Raw genomic sequence first — 15,170 nt, 5'->3', positions numbered from 1 at the left:
AAAAAAAAGAAAGAAAGAAAAAGAAATCTGTAAAGCACTGGGCTTGGGAAGTTTACCATCATCAGACTCTAGGTTTCCTATTACAGAAGCACAAATAATACGAATGTAAAATGTAAAGGAGAGAGAAAATAAGATTCTTCTGATGAATAGGGCTCAGTACCTCAGTGCAGCTGGAATAAAGCCCTGCGCTTGTGGAGTTTTACAATGATGAATAGCACGTCTGAACAGTTATATGATATTATATGCTTATAGCACTGACAAAGAAGAGAAAGTCAGTGTAAGAAAATATAATAGCTGGGATACTGGGGCTGAAGGAAGGCGCTCTTCCCATAGCACAGTAAAAGCAGCACTCCGAGGTTTTGACATTAGAGCACAGGCCCACAGCGTGGAGAAAACTAAGAGTTCAAAAGCCTCCTGGTTTTAGTGCCAGGACCAACAACAGGTGTAGAACCGAACAAAGAGAAAATCACACCCATAGCTTAGCACTCACAAAGCGGAGGAATGCAAGGTTAGGCCAGCCTGGGTTACGTAGTGAGACTTTGCCATAGGAGAGAAAGAGGAGAGAGAGCAGAGAGGCATGCAGTGAGATCAGACCACAGGGATAAGTGCACGGAAATGACTTCAAGTCTTCCAGAGTGAGATACACACCTGCTGGGGGTGTTCCAGGTTCTCGGTGGGAAGGTGGCTAGAGGGAATGGTGGCAGGCTCCAAGAGAGCATTGCATCCAGGAAGACAATGAGTGTTGAGTTAGGGCAGAGTGGGTAAGGGGAGCAGAGGTGATACGTGGGAGGCAGAGCCCACCAGAGTATTCCAGATAGTAGAGTCAGTTTTCAGGGAGGGAGAGAATCAAAATGACTCTAGCCGACAGATTGGAGAGTACAGGAGTTGCGTATCCAAGACCCTGGGCAAGATAAGTAGGGGGAGGGGAGACTCCAGAGTTGCGTCCTGGGAGCGATAGTTTCCATAGCTTCTTAAGTCACCTGAGTGGATATGGTATTCGGGAAGCTTTATGATGTAGTCTAGAATTCGTGGCATTTGGTCAGGGCTTAGACATACACAGGAAGAGTTAGGAGTTATTTAATATAATATTAACTAGAATCATTAATACATTAATTAGAGACAGGGCCCCAGCTTGAAACACAGGTGGTCCACAAATGAGAACTCGGAGGTGAGAGCACCCAGCAGAGGCAGACTAGGTGTCTGGGTTTTGCTTTAAGGCCTGTCTTTCTTGTGGATCCTAAGACGCTTTCTGGATCTGAAAGACACCGGCTTATTGAGGTAGCAATAGCATATTAAATGCTAGTGCACAGTAAATGCTCATTTGTGTTCGTGTCAAACAAAGCATGTGAGAGACCTTCAAGAGGAGCATGCGCAAGGATGAGGCCTCCAAGAGGAGCATGCGCAAGGGTGGAGACCTCCAAGAGGAGCATGCGCAAGGGTGGAGACTGGCTTTCCTTGCTTACTCCGCTCCTTAGTTTCAAGCTGCTTTGACATCTAAGCTATTTTGTGAATGCATTTGCCATAAGAAAATGAGGACGGGTTAAGATTAAGAACATGAAACATTTTCCAAGCTGTTCAGTAGGAGATGTGTCTATAGGTAAGTGGACCACAGTGTCTCCCTTGGGAAGGGGCGTGCACTTCCTCTTTATGAGAATTGTGTGTACCATATAATCTTTTTAGCTTTGGCTGCTAAGAAATTTAAACTACTTGTGCTTAATATATAATGAGTATTTTAAAATTGAGATTGACATTTATATGTTCTGCTTTTTCTATTATTAACTTTTACTTTTATTTGCATTATATTATTACATTATCATTAATATAAGCTACCTTAAACCCTTTCTGAAATGAGCTGTGATATTGAGAAAAGTGTAAACATATTGGACTGTAACAGTAAAAGAGTAGACATATTACTTGGGCATTCATTTAAGCTATAATGCTATATTACATGTGAATATTACATAAAACAACAAAACTCTGCACAAAAGTTCAGGTGTTAATACTTTTTCAGAAAACTAGCTAAAACATTTAAAATAATGTTTTTAAAACATCAGAGAGATTATAGAGTAGTAAAAAATTTACAGGCAATAGAGAAGTTGAGCATGTAGAACAGCAGAGAAGCCCTAAGCCATCTTCCCCACAAACTGTGAAGTACTCTCAGAGAACCGGAGGCTCTGCTTGGACAGATCAGCCAGGGTTGGAAAGAGTCAGAAAGAACAAAGGTGGGGGATCTGGCAGGAAGTCTTTTCCTACAGCAGTTAGATGGGACCTGGAACAATCTGGAGAGAATCCAGGCCTGCTGGGACTTTCCAGACTTGATGACTTGACGGCCTGCAGCTGGGGATCGCCCCTGTCGCCGAGGTTTCCAGAGAAGCTTCCAGGTTGGTTCTTAAGCTCCGTTCCCAAGCATCTGCTTACAGATGGACTTGCTGTGGCCAAGCCGGTGGGGACGGGAGAATGACCCTCTCAGGAGGGACTAAGCAGAGCTGAGATGAAGTGTTTTCTCCCTCTGGAAGACCCGTCGGCATGGTGTTATCAGGGACAGTCATTTTGATTCTCATGGGCCAGTTTAGTCACAAGGACCTCATTGTGGAGAGTTAGGACAATAAGAGATAAGTGATCACTTTAGTGTCTGTCCTGTAACTTACGGCAGTAAGCTCTATATTAATAAAGTCTTGCTGCAGGTAGACATTTTAAAAGAGACATCCCTAACCCAGGCTGAGTAGTGACTGCTGTGATTTGTTAATATTCTGTTTTTTTTTTTTTTTTTTTTTTTTTTTTTTTTTTTTTTTTTTTTTTTTTTTTTTTTTTTTTTTTTTTTTTTTTTTAGCCAGAGTTGCTCTGGATGAAGATGATGATGATGTTGGGCAACCCAGTGATGATGAGGATGAGGAAGACTATGAGCCGACAGATGAAGATTCTGATTGGCAACCAGGGAAGGATGATGAGGAGAAGGAAGATGTGGATGAGCTTTTGAAAGAAGCAAAAAGATTTATGAGAAGGAAGAAGTAGCTTTTCTGCCATGACCTATCACTCACATTTGCTTTTTTTCTCTGTGGGAAACATAATCTTTTTTTTTTCTTTTAATAGTTCTTTGCACTTGAAACATTGAAACACCAGCCTTCCGTGAAATAGGTGGAATGTATGCTTTGCCTATTTTGGTGCCTATTTAATGCATCCATCAGTAAAAGCAGGTAAAGAGGTTGGGCAGTCTGATATTTTTCAAATACTTTAGATATTGCTAATAAAAAGCCATAGGTTGTACAAACCCTTGATCTTCTGCCCTGCGGTCTTTATAGAGTACCCTGTGAGCTTAGCCAGGTGATTACAGAACAGTGGAAGAGCATAACCCCAAACTGCTGATGAAAGAGTCCCTCACAAAGCTAGACTTGAACAAATGACAGCCAGCAGTGTGCCATGTCTCAAATGTATTAGATGTGGCTTTGTGATTTCATATACGGCTTTTGTCCTTTGAATCCTGGGAAGACTATTAACAAGTAGATGCTGAAAATGACCCTGTTAACCTGTAGGGCAGCAGTACTCGCCTCGCAAGGGAATGGGTTTTGTGCATCCACAACTGCGTATGTGTATCTGTGAGAGTGTAAAGAAGACAACTGCGGAGCCCTTCCGTGGCTCTCACACGTGCCCTGCCCCACTACTTTGCTTTTCACTGTGCACCTTACACTGAGGACACAGAGAAGCATCTGGCCAGTGTTTTCTCAGAGGGTCACCTGAGAGGGCTGTTCTCTGCCATGGACAGGGTTCTGGCCTCTGAAGAAGCCTCTGCTCCAAGGAGTGGAGCATCTCTGGTTTGAGTCTGTGCAGATTGGGGTACCTCAGCTCGTGAAGCAGCAAGCCAGAAGCTCCTTGTCACTCTTCACTCAAGAGGAAATAAAATGCACATCTTAGAACAAAAGGGGCCACATGCTTTCTTAGTATTGTGAGTCTCTCTGTGTAATTGTACAATGTTAAATTTACTTAAACTGAAGAAAGACAGAATAAATATTTCTCTATTATCAGTTGCTGTGGCTTATTTGCAAACTTGTTTTGCCTTCCGTATCAGGTTCTTTAGAAGAGCAGAACTGATAGTGTGTGCGCTACAGGGCATTTATTAGATTGGCTGACGTGGGGAGGGCCGGGTAGTCCTTATGGCCGACTTCACCCTGAAGAGGCAGAGAGCTAGCAGCTGCCCAGTGCATGAGGCTGAGTGAAGTCCTCAGCAGGCCAATCTGGCATGGCGGCCTAGCGGATGGTCCTTGTTGCACATTGGAAAGGCAAAGAAGTGAGATTCCATGTGCAGGCCAAGGAGAGCCGCAGAAGTAGGGCTGCCGTGTTCACCAGCAGGCAGGACAGGGCAGGACAAGGCAGGACAGGCATGCAGCAGAAGCAACACAGCTCTCCTACTGCTTTAGATCCACACCTCTGGGTGGCAGCCCCTTCAGGGAGGGTCTCCTCCCCTCCCCCAGTCCGTACTTCTGGGAAACATCCTCATACATAGCTCTGCCCAGAGGCACGTGTCTTGTGTCTTAGCTCACCCCAGATCCAGTCAACTGACAAACCAAGATTAACACACCTTCTGTTGTCTCTGTTCTTGAGGGGTTGATGAACCTTTGAGCCTTTGACTTCTTTCCATCTTGCACTGACTCAGTCTTTAAAGGATCCTTTAACCAACCCTTCCACTCAGTATAAATCCAAGGAAGTTGAAAACCCGTCTATTGAACTGTAGGTCGCCCTTACAGAGCATTAGTCTATCTATGTAGTCAAACGTTACATGTGCCAAGTGCCTGTTGGCCAGTGAGCGAGTAAAGAGCCCACTAACGGCACAGTGGAACAGTTGGCCATAACAAGTGAGGCGCTGATACGGGCCACAGTGTGGTCCTGAAAAACATGCTGGTATAAGATGTCTAAAATGGACAAATCCTTGGAGACAGAGCAGAGGTTGTTAGGGGCTTTGGGAGGCAGGTAGGGAGGCTGCTGGTGAGCATAAAGTTACTTTTTGAGAAATACCAAGATTGTAAGATTAGGGGTAAGAACTGGAAAGTGATGGTAAGCCAAAGTGAAGGACACATGTGAAAAGGTTAGCGTTTGAGAGTCTCTGAAGGTGACAGTGGTCTGCACTAGAGCAAGGTTTTTTTTTTTTTTTTTTTTTTCCTACGTGTCATGGGTACTGTGTAGCCCTGGCTGTACTAGAACTCACTATGTAGACCAAGCTAGGCTTGAACTCACAGAAATATACATGTCTCTGCCTCCTGAATGCTGGGGTTAAAAGTGTACACCACCATGCCCAGCTTAAAAGCTTGCTTTTTAAAATTAATTTCCCTAAACATCAGTTAAATGCCTTGTTCTCTTAACAGCGTAGTCAGTGGATTTAAACTGTGTTCCAGCCTTGATCTTAGGACACTTTTTTGTTGCGTTGCATCAATGAGAATGCAGGGACGGGTGAAAAGGAAGATTTTAAAAGATGTGATTATCAAGGAAAATATTTTTATTATAGTTGGCATTTAACTTAAATTTTTAACTTTCAAAATTAAAATATAATCACATCATTGTGGTAGTTTGAATGAGAACCGCACCTATAGACTCCTATGTTTGAATACTTGGTCTCTAGTTGGTAGAAGATTTGGGGGTGGGGGAGGGATCAGGAGATGTGATCTTGTTGCAGGAGATATGTTTCTGGGGATGGACCTCAAGGTTTCAAAAGCCTTTTGCCATTCCCAGGTTGCGTTCTGTTTCCTGCTTATGGATCTGGTTGTGAGCTCTCAGCTGCTGCCTCAGTGCCCTGCCTATCTGCCTGCTCCTACGCTCCCCACCCGTGGTGGTAATGGACCCTGAATCTCTGGAACTATAAGCCCAAATAAACCCTTCCTTCCTAAATTGCTTTGGTCAAGCTTTTATGACAGCCACAGGAAAGTACCTGATAGAATGATTCCCCCCCTGCCCTTTCTTCCCCCCAACCCTTTGTACCAACACCACCCGTTGGTTTTTCAAATTTGTGGCTTCTATTTCTTTAACATTTATTAAAACTGAGTTTCAACTTGGTTGTGCATTAGAATTCCTTCTGAAGAAATTTTAAAGAAGTGTTGTGCTCTATCACAAACTTTTGGGTCAGAATTTTTCAGATGAGCACTGGTACTAGTGACAAACAAATAGACCTTCACACCATAGTCTGACATCAAGGATGTGATGATGTTGAAGGGGAAAGAGGACAAAGTGAGCCTCTATACTGGCTAGTTTTGTGTCAACTTGACACAGCTGGAGTTATCACAGAGAAAGAAACTTCAGTTGGAGAAATGCCTCCATGAGATCCAGCTGTGGGGCATTGTCTCAATTAGTGATCAAGGGGGGAGGTTCCCTTGTGGGTAGTGCCATCTCTGGGCTGGTAGTCTTGAGTTCTATAAGAGAGCAGGCCAATAAAGAACATCCCTCCATGGCCTCTGCATCAGCTCCTGCTTTCTGACCTGCTTGAGTTCCAGTCCTGACTTTCTTTGGTGATGAACAGCAGTATGGAAATGTAAGCTGAATAAACCCTTTCCTCCCCAACTTGCTTCTTGGTCATGATATTTGTGCAGGAATGGAAGCCCTGACTGAGACAGCCTCTTCTGTGCGTCACCAGTGACCAGCACAGCCCCAGCAGTAAGGACATCTCACAGAATGGTTCCAAAGCTTGGCATTAATCTGAGAGATAAGTATTTCATGATAAAGATAGGAGCTGTAGCAAGTATTCCTTGAAACTGAATTATACGTTCAAGGCTTTCATCAGCATCCTATATTAATCTTCACACTTTAAACTTTATTAAGTACAAGCTCAGCCTCTCACTACCACCTCACTGTAACCAGAGAACTCAGATATGTGAAGGGGAAAGCCAGATCTGTGGAGCCCACGATGGAGAGCTTCAGCTGTTAATAAAGGATGAGAAAAATAAACCTGTCCTTGTTTCATTTCCTGTTGCTGCAATAAAATACATATGGACAGAAACAATGCAAGAAGAGGGTTTATTCTGGCTCAGAGTTCAACAGTACACAGTTCTTCATCATGGAGAAGCTGGGGCAACAGGAACTGATCTCATTGTATCTATAGTCACTCAAGAAGCAGGAAGTGGTGATTGCTTGTAATGGTCATCCTTTTCCATTTATACGTACCAGGATCTCCTGCTCAAGGGATGAAGGAAGGGATGGAGAAGGGCGATTCTAGATTCTCTTAATAACGTCAATCACCACACTAACTAATGTGAAATTTTAATCTGAATAAAATCATCTTTGTGCAAAAATATCAGATGGAAATTTAAAGTTAGAAATAATTACAACATTGTGTGATACACAGATAGATGCTTGATGAATATTTTGTTTTAAATGTATAAGAGAAAAGATTAAAAATAAATGAACTGGGTATTTTACCTGCAAAGCCAGACAAAAGTATCTATAGAAAACCAGGAAAAGCAGGGCAGACTATAGTAAAAATCTTAAGATAAAGGACTAAAATAAGCAATAGACTTAATTAATAAAACAAAAAATAGTCTTTGAAATGATTGATAAAATAGACAACTGTCCACAAGACAAGAGTTAGAGATGGGAAGGGTTGCAACTGTAAATAGGGGTATTTTAAAGTTTACAAAGGGGTATGCATAGTTTTCTGTCAGTTTTCAGATCTACATAGATATGACTTTTAGAAAAATACAATTGATTAGATTTTTAAATCTTAATAGATCCAAGGAACAGGAAATATTCAACTCTTGGCTCACTGAATTCCTGGCTTTATGTGTAGTCCACCAAACCTTAATTCACAAAATAGCTTTCCTGTTAGAAAGCTCAGGATGTGGGGAAATGTGGGGCCTCACAACTCTTTATGTCATCTGAAGACTGCACTGAACCCCTTAACATCAGATCTCACGGTGAACACAGAGCATCCTACAGATCTCACTGTGAACAGAACATCCTACAGATCTCACGGTGAACACGGAGCATCCTACAGATCTCACTGTGAACACGGAGCATCCTACTGACTGATCGGCTACCCCATGCTGCAGTGAGACAACAGACCTGGCAGGGCTTATGCTGCAGATTCGAGGGATTTCAGAGTCAGGAATGGATCCCTTCCTACTCCATCATGTAACTGGTGGGGTTTTAGGATAAAGCCTGGATTCCAGAAGTACTCACTAGTCATGCTTGGCCACCCGTCCCCTTATGTCAATTACAGAGTTACAACAACAACAACAACCAATAAATAAATAAATAAATAAATAAATAAATAAATAAATGCAAAGAAACATTATTTAGTATGGTGACATGGGGAAGAGGGGCAAAGGCATCCAATATCACCAAATGCAGACAGATGGAAACAGTTCTTGATCGTTAAATTTTCAGATCTAAGCACTTATAATTTTCAGTGTCTTAACACTAATTGCTAATTGGCCAGATCTTTCTACAAGTCAATTTAATCATAGCGAGTAACATTGAAGTATTTGCCTCAGCTATCCCTATTTTAGGAAACTGCCCTACAGACACATTCGAAGCTCACTGTTAAGATGAACACACCAAGAAATATCTATCTGCACTAACTGGGGAAAGTAAAATAAGCAATGAAAGAATGCAAAAGAAAGCTGTAGGCAGAAATTTTTTTGTAATCTACTTTTAATAAACACTCAACCTCTCCTCTAGCCCACCACCCAGCAGAGGTAGTGGAAGAGAAGGGTTACTTAGGATAGGGGGAGTGGACCTATTCAGCAATGGGTCTTTGGGGGTGAGCTCTATCTTCTTTCTCACAGTCCAGCCCAGTAGCAAACACCAATTCAAACCAGCAGCTGCAGTCCAGTCTTGGGCAGCAAATACCACACACGAACCAAACCGGCAGCACTGGTCCAGTCCTGAAGAAACCTCAAGGCTCACAGCCTGAGGCCTCGGAAGAGGCAAGAAGTTGAAGGAACCCCACAAGCAGTTCGGTTTCTCTCAGTGGAGCATCACCACAAGCAGAGCTCAACAAAGCTAAGTAAGGCAAACCAACACATGTTTGTCCTTAGTGAAGAATAGCCAGAGCAAACCAAACCAAGGTTCGCTCTCCCACTGTCTGTGGGGTCATATTTATACTCCTTTATCATGTGTCCTTTCCTGTGTCTGCTAACAAAACATCCTTTCACCTGTGTTTGCTTCAGGAAAACATTCTTTCCCATGTCTGCTTCAGCAAGGCATCCTTTCACTGGTGTGCCCAGCAAAACATCATTTAACATAACTGACTTTCCAAAGAAACTAGAAGTTTCCACTTCAGGAAACAACCTAAATTGTCCCTCAGTGGGAGTGAGGAAAAGTTATGTATAAAAATGATAGCACTAACTCAAGATGGACTCACCAAGGTGAATAATGAGTCAGCATAATTGTATGCACAGCAGTTATCTGTATATGTATTTACATATTAATAGAAAACAGAGTCTATGCATAATGGCTGTAGAACTGTTCTCCCAATAAGGATGGCCATAGAGAGGGCAGGGCCTAGGGGGAGACTATCAGGTCCCATGTACATACTAGTATTCTGACTGAATCATATCAAAATGTGTTCCAGTAACACTTGTGCCCCAAATATACGTTTCTGGGCCTTGCATTTGATTTTGGAAGTGAAAGAGACAGCATGCCATCTCAAGATGAGGCCCTTGGAGACCAGGTAAACAGTTATTTCTGGTGGCACAGAGACGTTTCTGACAACAAACCGTTTGGCTAAACAGGACTATTGTCCCCCACCCATCCCCTGTGGGGTTCCAATAAAACATAGAACAAAACCCTTTTAACCGTTAGATTTTATGGATTCCTGGAATATTCCTTATTACAGGTTAAACAGTGACTTCCCTGGCCCACCTCTGGTGCCTGGCCTTCCCCTGCAGTCCTCAAATTCCAGGGACTTTCAGCATAGTCTTTTAAGGCAATGTTGGGTGGGGAGTTGGTGTAATCGTGTGTGTGTGTGTGTGTGTGTGTGTGTGTGTGTGTGTGTGTGTGTGAGAGAGAGAGAGAGAGAGAGAGAGAGAGGGTGTGTGAATGTGTGAGTGTGTGTGTATGTGTGTGTGAATAAATGTATGAGTGTGTTATGTGTGTGTATGTGTGTGAGTGTGTGTGTGTGTGAATGTGTATGTGTGAGAGGGAGAGGGTATGTGTGAATGTGTGAGTGTGTGTATGTGTGTAAATGAGTGTGTTGTGGTGTGTGTGTGTGTGTGTGTGTGTGTGTCTGTCTGTCTGTCTGTCTGTAGAGGTATGAAGTAAGTGATGTCCAGAAGCCATTGCACCGTCTGGAGATGTGCTCACTTTCTGTGATGTTCCATTCCTATGATGCCATTGGGTGATTGAAAACATTTCTCCTGGATGTCTGGGAGCAGGAACTCTGCCACAGTGCTGACGTCGCTGGGCCAGCAGTGGACACAGAGTGCTCATCTATGGAGTATGGTTCTGAGGATGGCAGAACTCGGACCGATTACCACAGCGCGGCACAGCACAGCACTCTCACCCCAGTGCTTAGGTAGGGGGTGCAGAATACTCTCTATTGTATTAATGCTGGTTTAATGAAAGGTTATCATCAGAAACCATCTCTTTGGCTTTATAAAACAAGTTATTTTTTCCAAACCTGAGATTAAGCAAAACATACCAAGCATCCTTGATTACCTGTTTCAACTGTGTTGGAAGGTAAGCTAATTGGCAGGAGATACAATTTAATTGCTTGGTAGGGCTAATTAAGGGCCACAGATTGATGCCTGATAGTCTTCATAGATTCAGTACTTGTTTCTAAATAACAGTTGACAACTCACGAGGGTGCTAATCACTGTGTCTAAATATTAACCATGCCACCTGGAAGAGATGATACTTTCAAGGCTTAGCTGTTTTCCACTCTGTATAAAACAGCTTCTGGGAATTAGCTAGGATTTCCTAGCCAGGGTGTGTGCTTGTTGCTGAGGTAAAGTTACTATGGGTCTTTTAGAATGTCTGACTAACTCTATGTGATGGTCTGGCTATTTACTATGTCTAGGAATTTAGGTGGTCATGCAAGCACTTATGAAATATCACCCCCTGAATTCCAAATGTATACAGGGGCTTCATTAGGAAAAGTTCAGTGGGTTTCAGAGCTCTGGGTGCAACATGCTGTGCCAATATGTTTAGCTTGCTACAGATTTATGTACAGCTGGAAGCTTCTGCTGCTGGGAGGGGAGTTTTAGATCAAGCACATACTGCAACTAAGGGAAAGCTTGACTAGGAAGCAGAACAAAGGCCACACAGGCTACAGTTCTTGGCAGGCTGAGCCTTTCCTTAAGGATGTCCTTGATACCTCCAAGTAGGCACAATTGGAACAGGTTCTGGCAACACACGCTAAGTACTGGACGGTGAACCCTGCCTCCCCACCACTTTCCATACCAGCTGCTTCCCTTCCATTGTGTGAACTTGGCTCTGCACAAGCCCACTCCTGGCCTTGTTCTAAGTCAACCCAAATTCATGTTTGTACAAGGTGAGTAGCCATCTCCTGCCCCAGCCTGGTTATACAAAAATGCAGTAGCTAATCTCTTGGGCCCAGAGCTAGATTCGAGCACCAAGGCTGGAATTTCTTAAGAGTAAGCAACTCAAAAAGAGAGGGTGATGTGAAGTTCCAAGCAGGGAAGAGGAAGCACTGTAAGAGTAGTTAGCATGTTTTACATGTATTTTTAAAAATAAATCCTTATATATAAAACTTATATATAAATTTATATATACATAAAGATATTTAAATGCACACACACACACACACACACACACACAGAATGTGGGAGAGGGCTTTCTCTGTCTTCTACGGTGGCAATGGAGTTTACCATCAAGTGCAGGATAACAGCATCCCCTCGCCCAGCCCAGCACAGGGCTTTATGGCACTCAGCTTGGATGATGGATAGAATCAATGGTAGATGGAACCGGGGGTGGTGGTTGATGTTTATTGTCTACTTGGCAGGATCTGGATTCCCTGGAAGGTCAGCCTCCAGGCATTCCAGCGAGGGCTGATCTCAATCAGGGAAACTGTGGAGAATAATCACCCTGAATGTGGGCCGCAGCATGACCTGGGCTAATGTTCTAGATCACATCAGAAGGAAAAGCCTAGCTAACACCAGCATTTGTGGCTTGCTGCTTGCTGACTGAAGATGCGGTGTGGCCTCTGAGTCCCCGCTGCTCTGAGTCCTCTGCCCTTAGAGACTGAACCCTGTGCGGTATGATGCTGTCCCCAGGGAGACATGGGCAAATATCCCACCCAAGAAACGGAGTCCACAGTGGGCCAAAGTAATGACATCACCAAAGTCCAAGTAGGTGAGACAATGAGTTTCCTGAGGCTACTTGCAGGAGGACAGATGAGGTGTTACAGGCTCAGGGAGGGTTCGAAGACCCTGCGTCACCAGAAGCTCACCTCAGCATGAGTGACAGCTCACAAAGGCCAGGACGCACTGCACAACCTGCAGCAGCTCAGCAGGTCCACAGTCTCTTGAGCACCCTTTACTGTTTGCAAAACCTTGGTGACAGAGGGGTCTATGAATCTGGGGAGATTCCAGAGTTCCCTTAGACCAGAGTTACTCACTTCCTAAGTCTTAATGAGTCTCTTTTTACAACTTGTAGAGTCTTTCATGACATTTCCTCGAGGGTGGAATGTTTCCAGTTTAGAGAAAGTTGGTATGCAAGACCCTGACTGTGTGAACCAAAACCAATCTTTCCTTCCATGACTGACTTTGAATGGGCATTTTGTCACAACATGGTGAGTGACACACACACACACAGAGAGAGAGAGAGAGAGAGAGAGAGAGAGAGAGAGAGAGAGAGAGAGCAAGCTGGTGCTGAGAACCAGGGCCACTGTTGTAGTTAACTTCACTGAGTGGTTCTTAGGTCGTTGGAACTGCCTTGTGAGAAGATGTAGACATGTTTGCAGCTTTGGGCTAGAAAAGTTCTTGAATGCTTTCAGCAGAACCTAATGTGTCATCCTGATGGGATTTGGAAAGGTCAGAAAAAACAGAAAAATGCAGACTGTAGAAGCCAGGCTCATGTGACTTCAACAGGGAACAAGGGATCTATCAGGAACTGGGCTAGAGGACATTTTGTGTGATATTTTAGGTGAGAATCTTGTTTCATTCTGCCCATACCCTGAGAGCTCGAGCAACATTGAAGGCTGTGGTATGGCTACTGCTTAGTGCACTATTTCAAGTCTACAGAGAAAAAGAGCAAAAAGTTGGGACGATAAGTTTAGATTTTTTTTTTAAAGTCTGTTGAAGCAGAAAGGGTGTAAAAAAGTTAAAAAGTTGAAACCAAGGAGTTGGTTAAAATAGAGACCATAACTGTTAAAGAGAAGGATCCTGCTAAGCAATGGGACAATGACAAATGTGCCCTCCATGGCATGACCATGCTTGTAAAGGGCTCTAAACTGTGAGAATGCAAATTTAGTTGAAAAGAGACATCTTGAACTGAGAGTGTAGAAGAAGGGTCTTCTAAACCCTCAAGAGCAAGTGTCCAGAGAAGTGTTTGTTCAAGTTCAGGACAGAAATGGATACAGCTGTAGTCTCAGGCACGCAGGCGACATCTCCAGCTGAAGCTGGAACTGAGCATCTTTTATGTAGCACTGGTTCATCATGCAATAAAGGTGCAACATTTGGACCACGTGAAGTCTTGCTCCACGGTTTCCGAGAGCAGCTGAGGTCCGGCTGTGTGTGGCAGGGTCAGTGTTCCTTCAGTGAGGCTCGCAGAGACTACTGCAGGAAGCCGTCAAGCCACAGGAGATGCAGGTGAGAAGCCAGGCTGTTGGAAATGCCAGAACCCTGGGATGTCCACCGAGGAAAGCTCAGTGCAGAGTGGGGCTGTCTCAAGAGAGATGCTGTGTGGGCTCCAGAAGTAGGGCTGGCAGGGCTACTCAGGGTCTTTGGTGGACCCCGTCAGAAGCCCCGGATGCTAGTTTACAGAGCTGCTGTCCGTGTCTGGCTTGTTTCCAGGTTCTTGGCCCCTTAGTCAAGACTTGAAGTAAAAAAGCACACAGAGCACAAAGTCACAAGAAAACCGTTAATAAAAAGAAGTGGTAATGCAGATCAGCAAATGCCGTCAGGAGCGGCATGTATGAGAGCGCTCAAAGGTCCAGGTTACTGTCTATGGCTTCTCATTATGGTGTTCAGGAGGAGGAGAAATTTGGTTGCTAAGGGATGTTGTGACTCTGGTTGCTGAACTGACAGGCTTGGATTGTGTCAGCTGCATCTCATTGTATGCATCTGTTCCTATAATGCATCCGATTGCAATCACACAGCCAACTGTGCATGGACATAAGATGGTAAATAGGGTGTTCTCCCTCAAAGTTCATGTAGAGGACACATTTTACCTTATGCTCTTACCCCACCCCCACTCCCAAACCAGTTCAGTCTAGATCAGCCCATCTCCCTTGCTTTTGGATGTGTTCTGAGATACGTTTGTACAGAAATTATCAAGGGGTTGCTGAAGGGCATAGCTTCCATTGTTCAAAGCAGACGTGTGCAGTGCAACACAGGTCAGCGACATAGGTCGACTGCACTGTAAGAGAAGAGTGTGTTCATAGCGTGTGCATCTGAGCCGCTGGCACTGTTAGCAGAGGGTTGTGTACCCAGCCCAAACCCCGTGGAGTGGCAGCTCGCTGAGCTCAGCCTGTGGCTACCTCAGGGCCACAGGATTCGTTTGTTTTCCTGGCGCACCTCAGCCTTGGTTTGCTGTCACCGTTCCTTGCTGCACCCCATTGTTCCCTTTGGGAATGGGGGTTGTTTACTCTGTGCTGTATGTTCTGTAACCATGCAATGTGGCGTTTGATGATGTAGACATTAAGAGATTGCCTTGAGTCTCACATGAGACTTTGGGCTATCTTAATCTATGTTACTGTTCTTACAGGCTGTGGGGACTTTTGGAATTGGACAGAGTGCATTCTGCTTTTCATGAGATGGTCATGAGCCTAAGGGGACAAAGGGTGATAGCTTATGGCTCAAAAGTGGTAAATTTAGGTGTTGGGTGGGCAAGGGATGAACTCTGATGGTCGGTATTGATGTTTAATTTGGCAGGCTCTGGAATCTTTAGGAGACAGGCCTCTGAGCATATTCTTGAGGTATTATCTGGATAAGGGTAGCTAAGGTGGGAAGACCCACCCTGACCATGAGAGGGACCCTTCTCTGGGCTGGAGGCCTGCTCTGCACAAATGA

At 44.1% G+C, this 15,170-nt stretch overlaps 1 protein-coding gene across 2 annotated transcripts in view; it reads left to right on the top strand.

The window, feature by feature from the left end:
* The window catches only part of Aplf (aprataxin and PNKP like factor), a 42,458-nt gene extending 38,471 nt beyond the window's left edge, over nucleotides 1–3,987 (top strand). The window contains exon 10 of one of the 2 annotated variants that reach the window (XM_021191235.2): nucleotides 2,831–3,987. In XM_021191235.2, coding sequence (XP_021046894.1) covers nucleotides 2,831–3,012 — 182 coding nt within the window. In that variant the 3' untranslated portion in view covers nucleotides 3,013–3,987. Of the gene's footprint in view, nucleotides 1–2,255; nucleotides 2,555–2,830 lie in introns of those variants that run through there. The other variant, XM_029535704.1, reaches the window with a different exon arrangement.
* Nucleotides 3,988–15,170: the final 11,183 nt, after the last annotated feature.

Source organism: Mus pahari, chromosome 2, assembly GCF_900095145.1.
Source record: "Mus pahari chromosome 2, PAHARI_EIJ_v1.1, whole genome shotgun sequence".
Lineage (NCBI taxonomy): Eukaryota > Metazoa > Chordata > Mammalia > Rodentia > Muridae > Mus > Mus pahari.
Note: the sequence above shows the minus strand (reverse complement) of the source record. Positions and strands in the feature narration are given on the sequence as shown.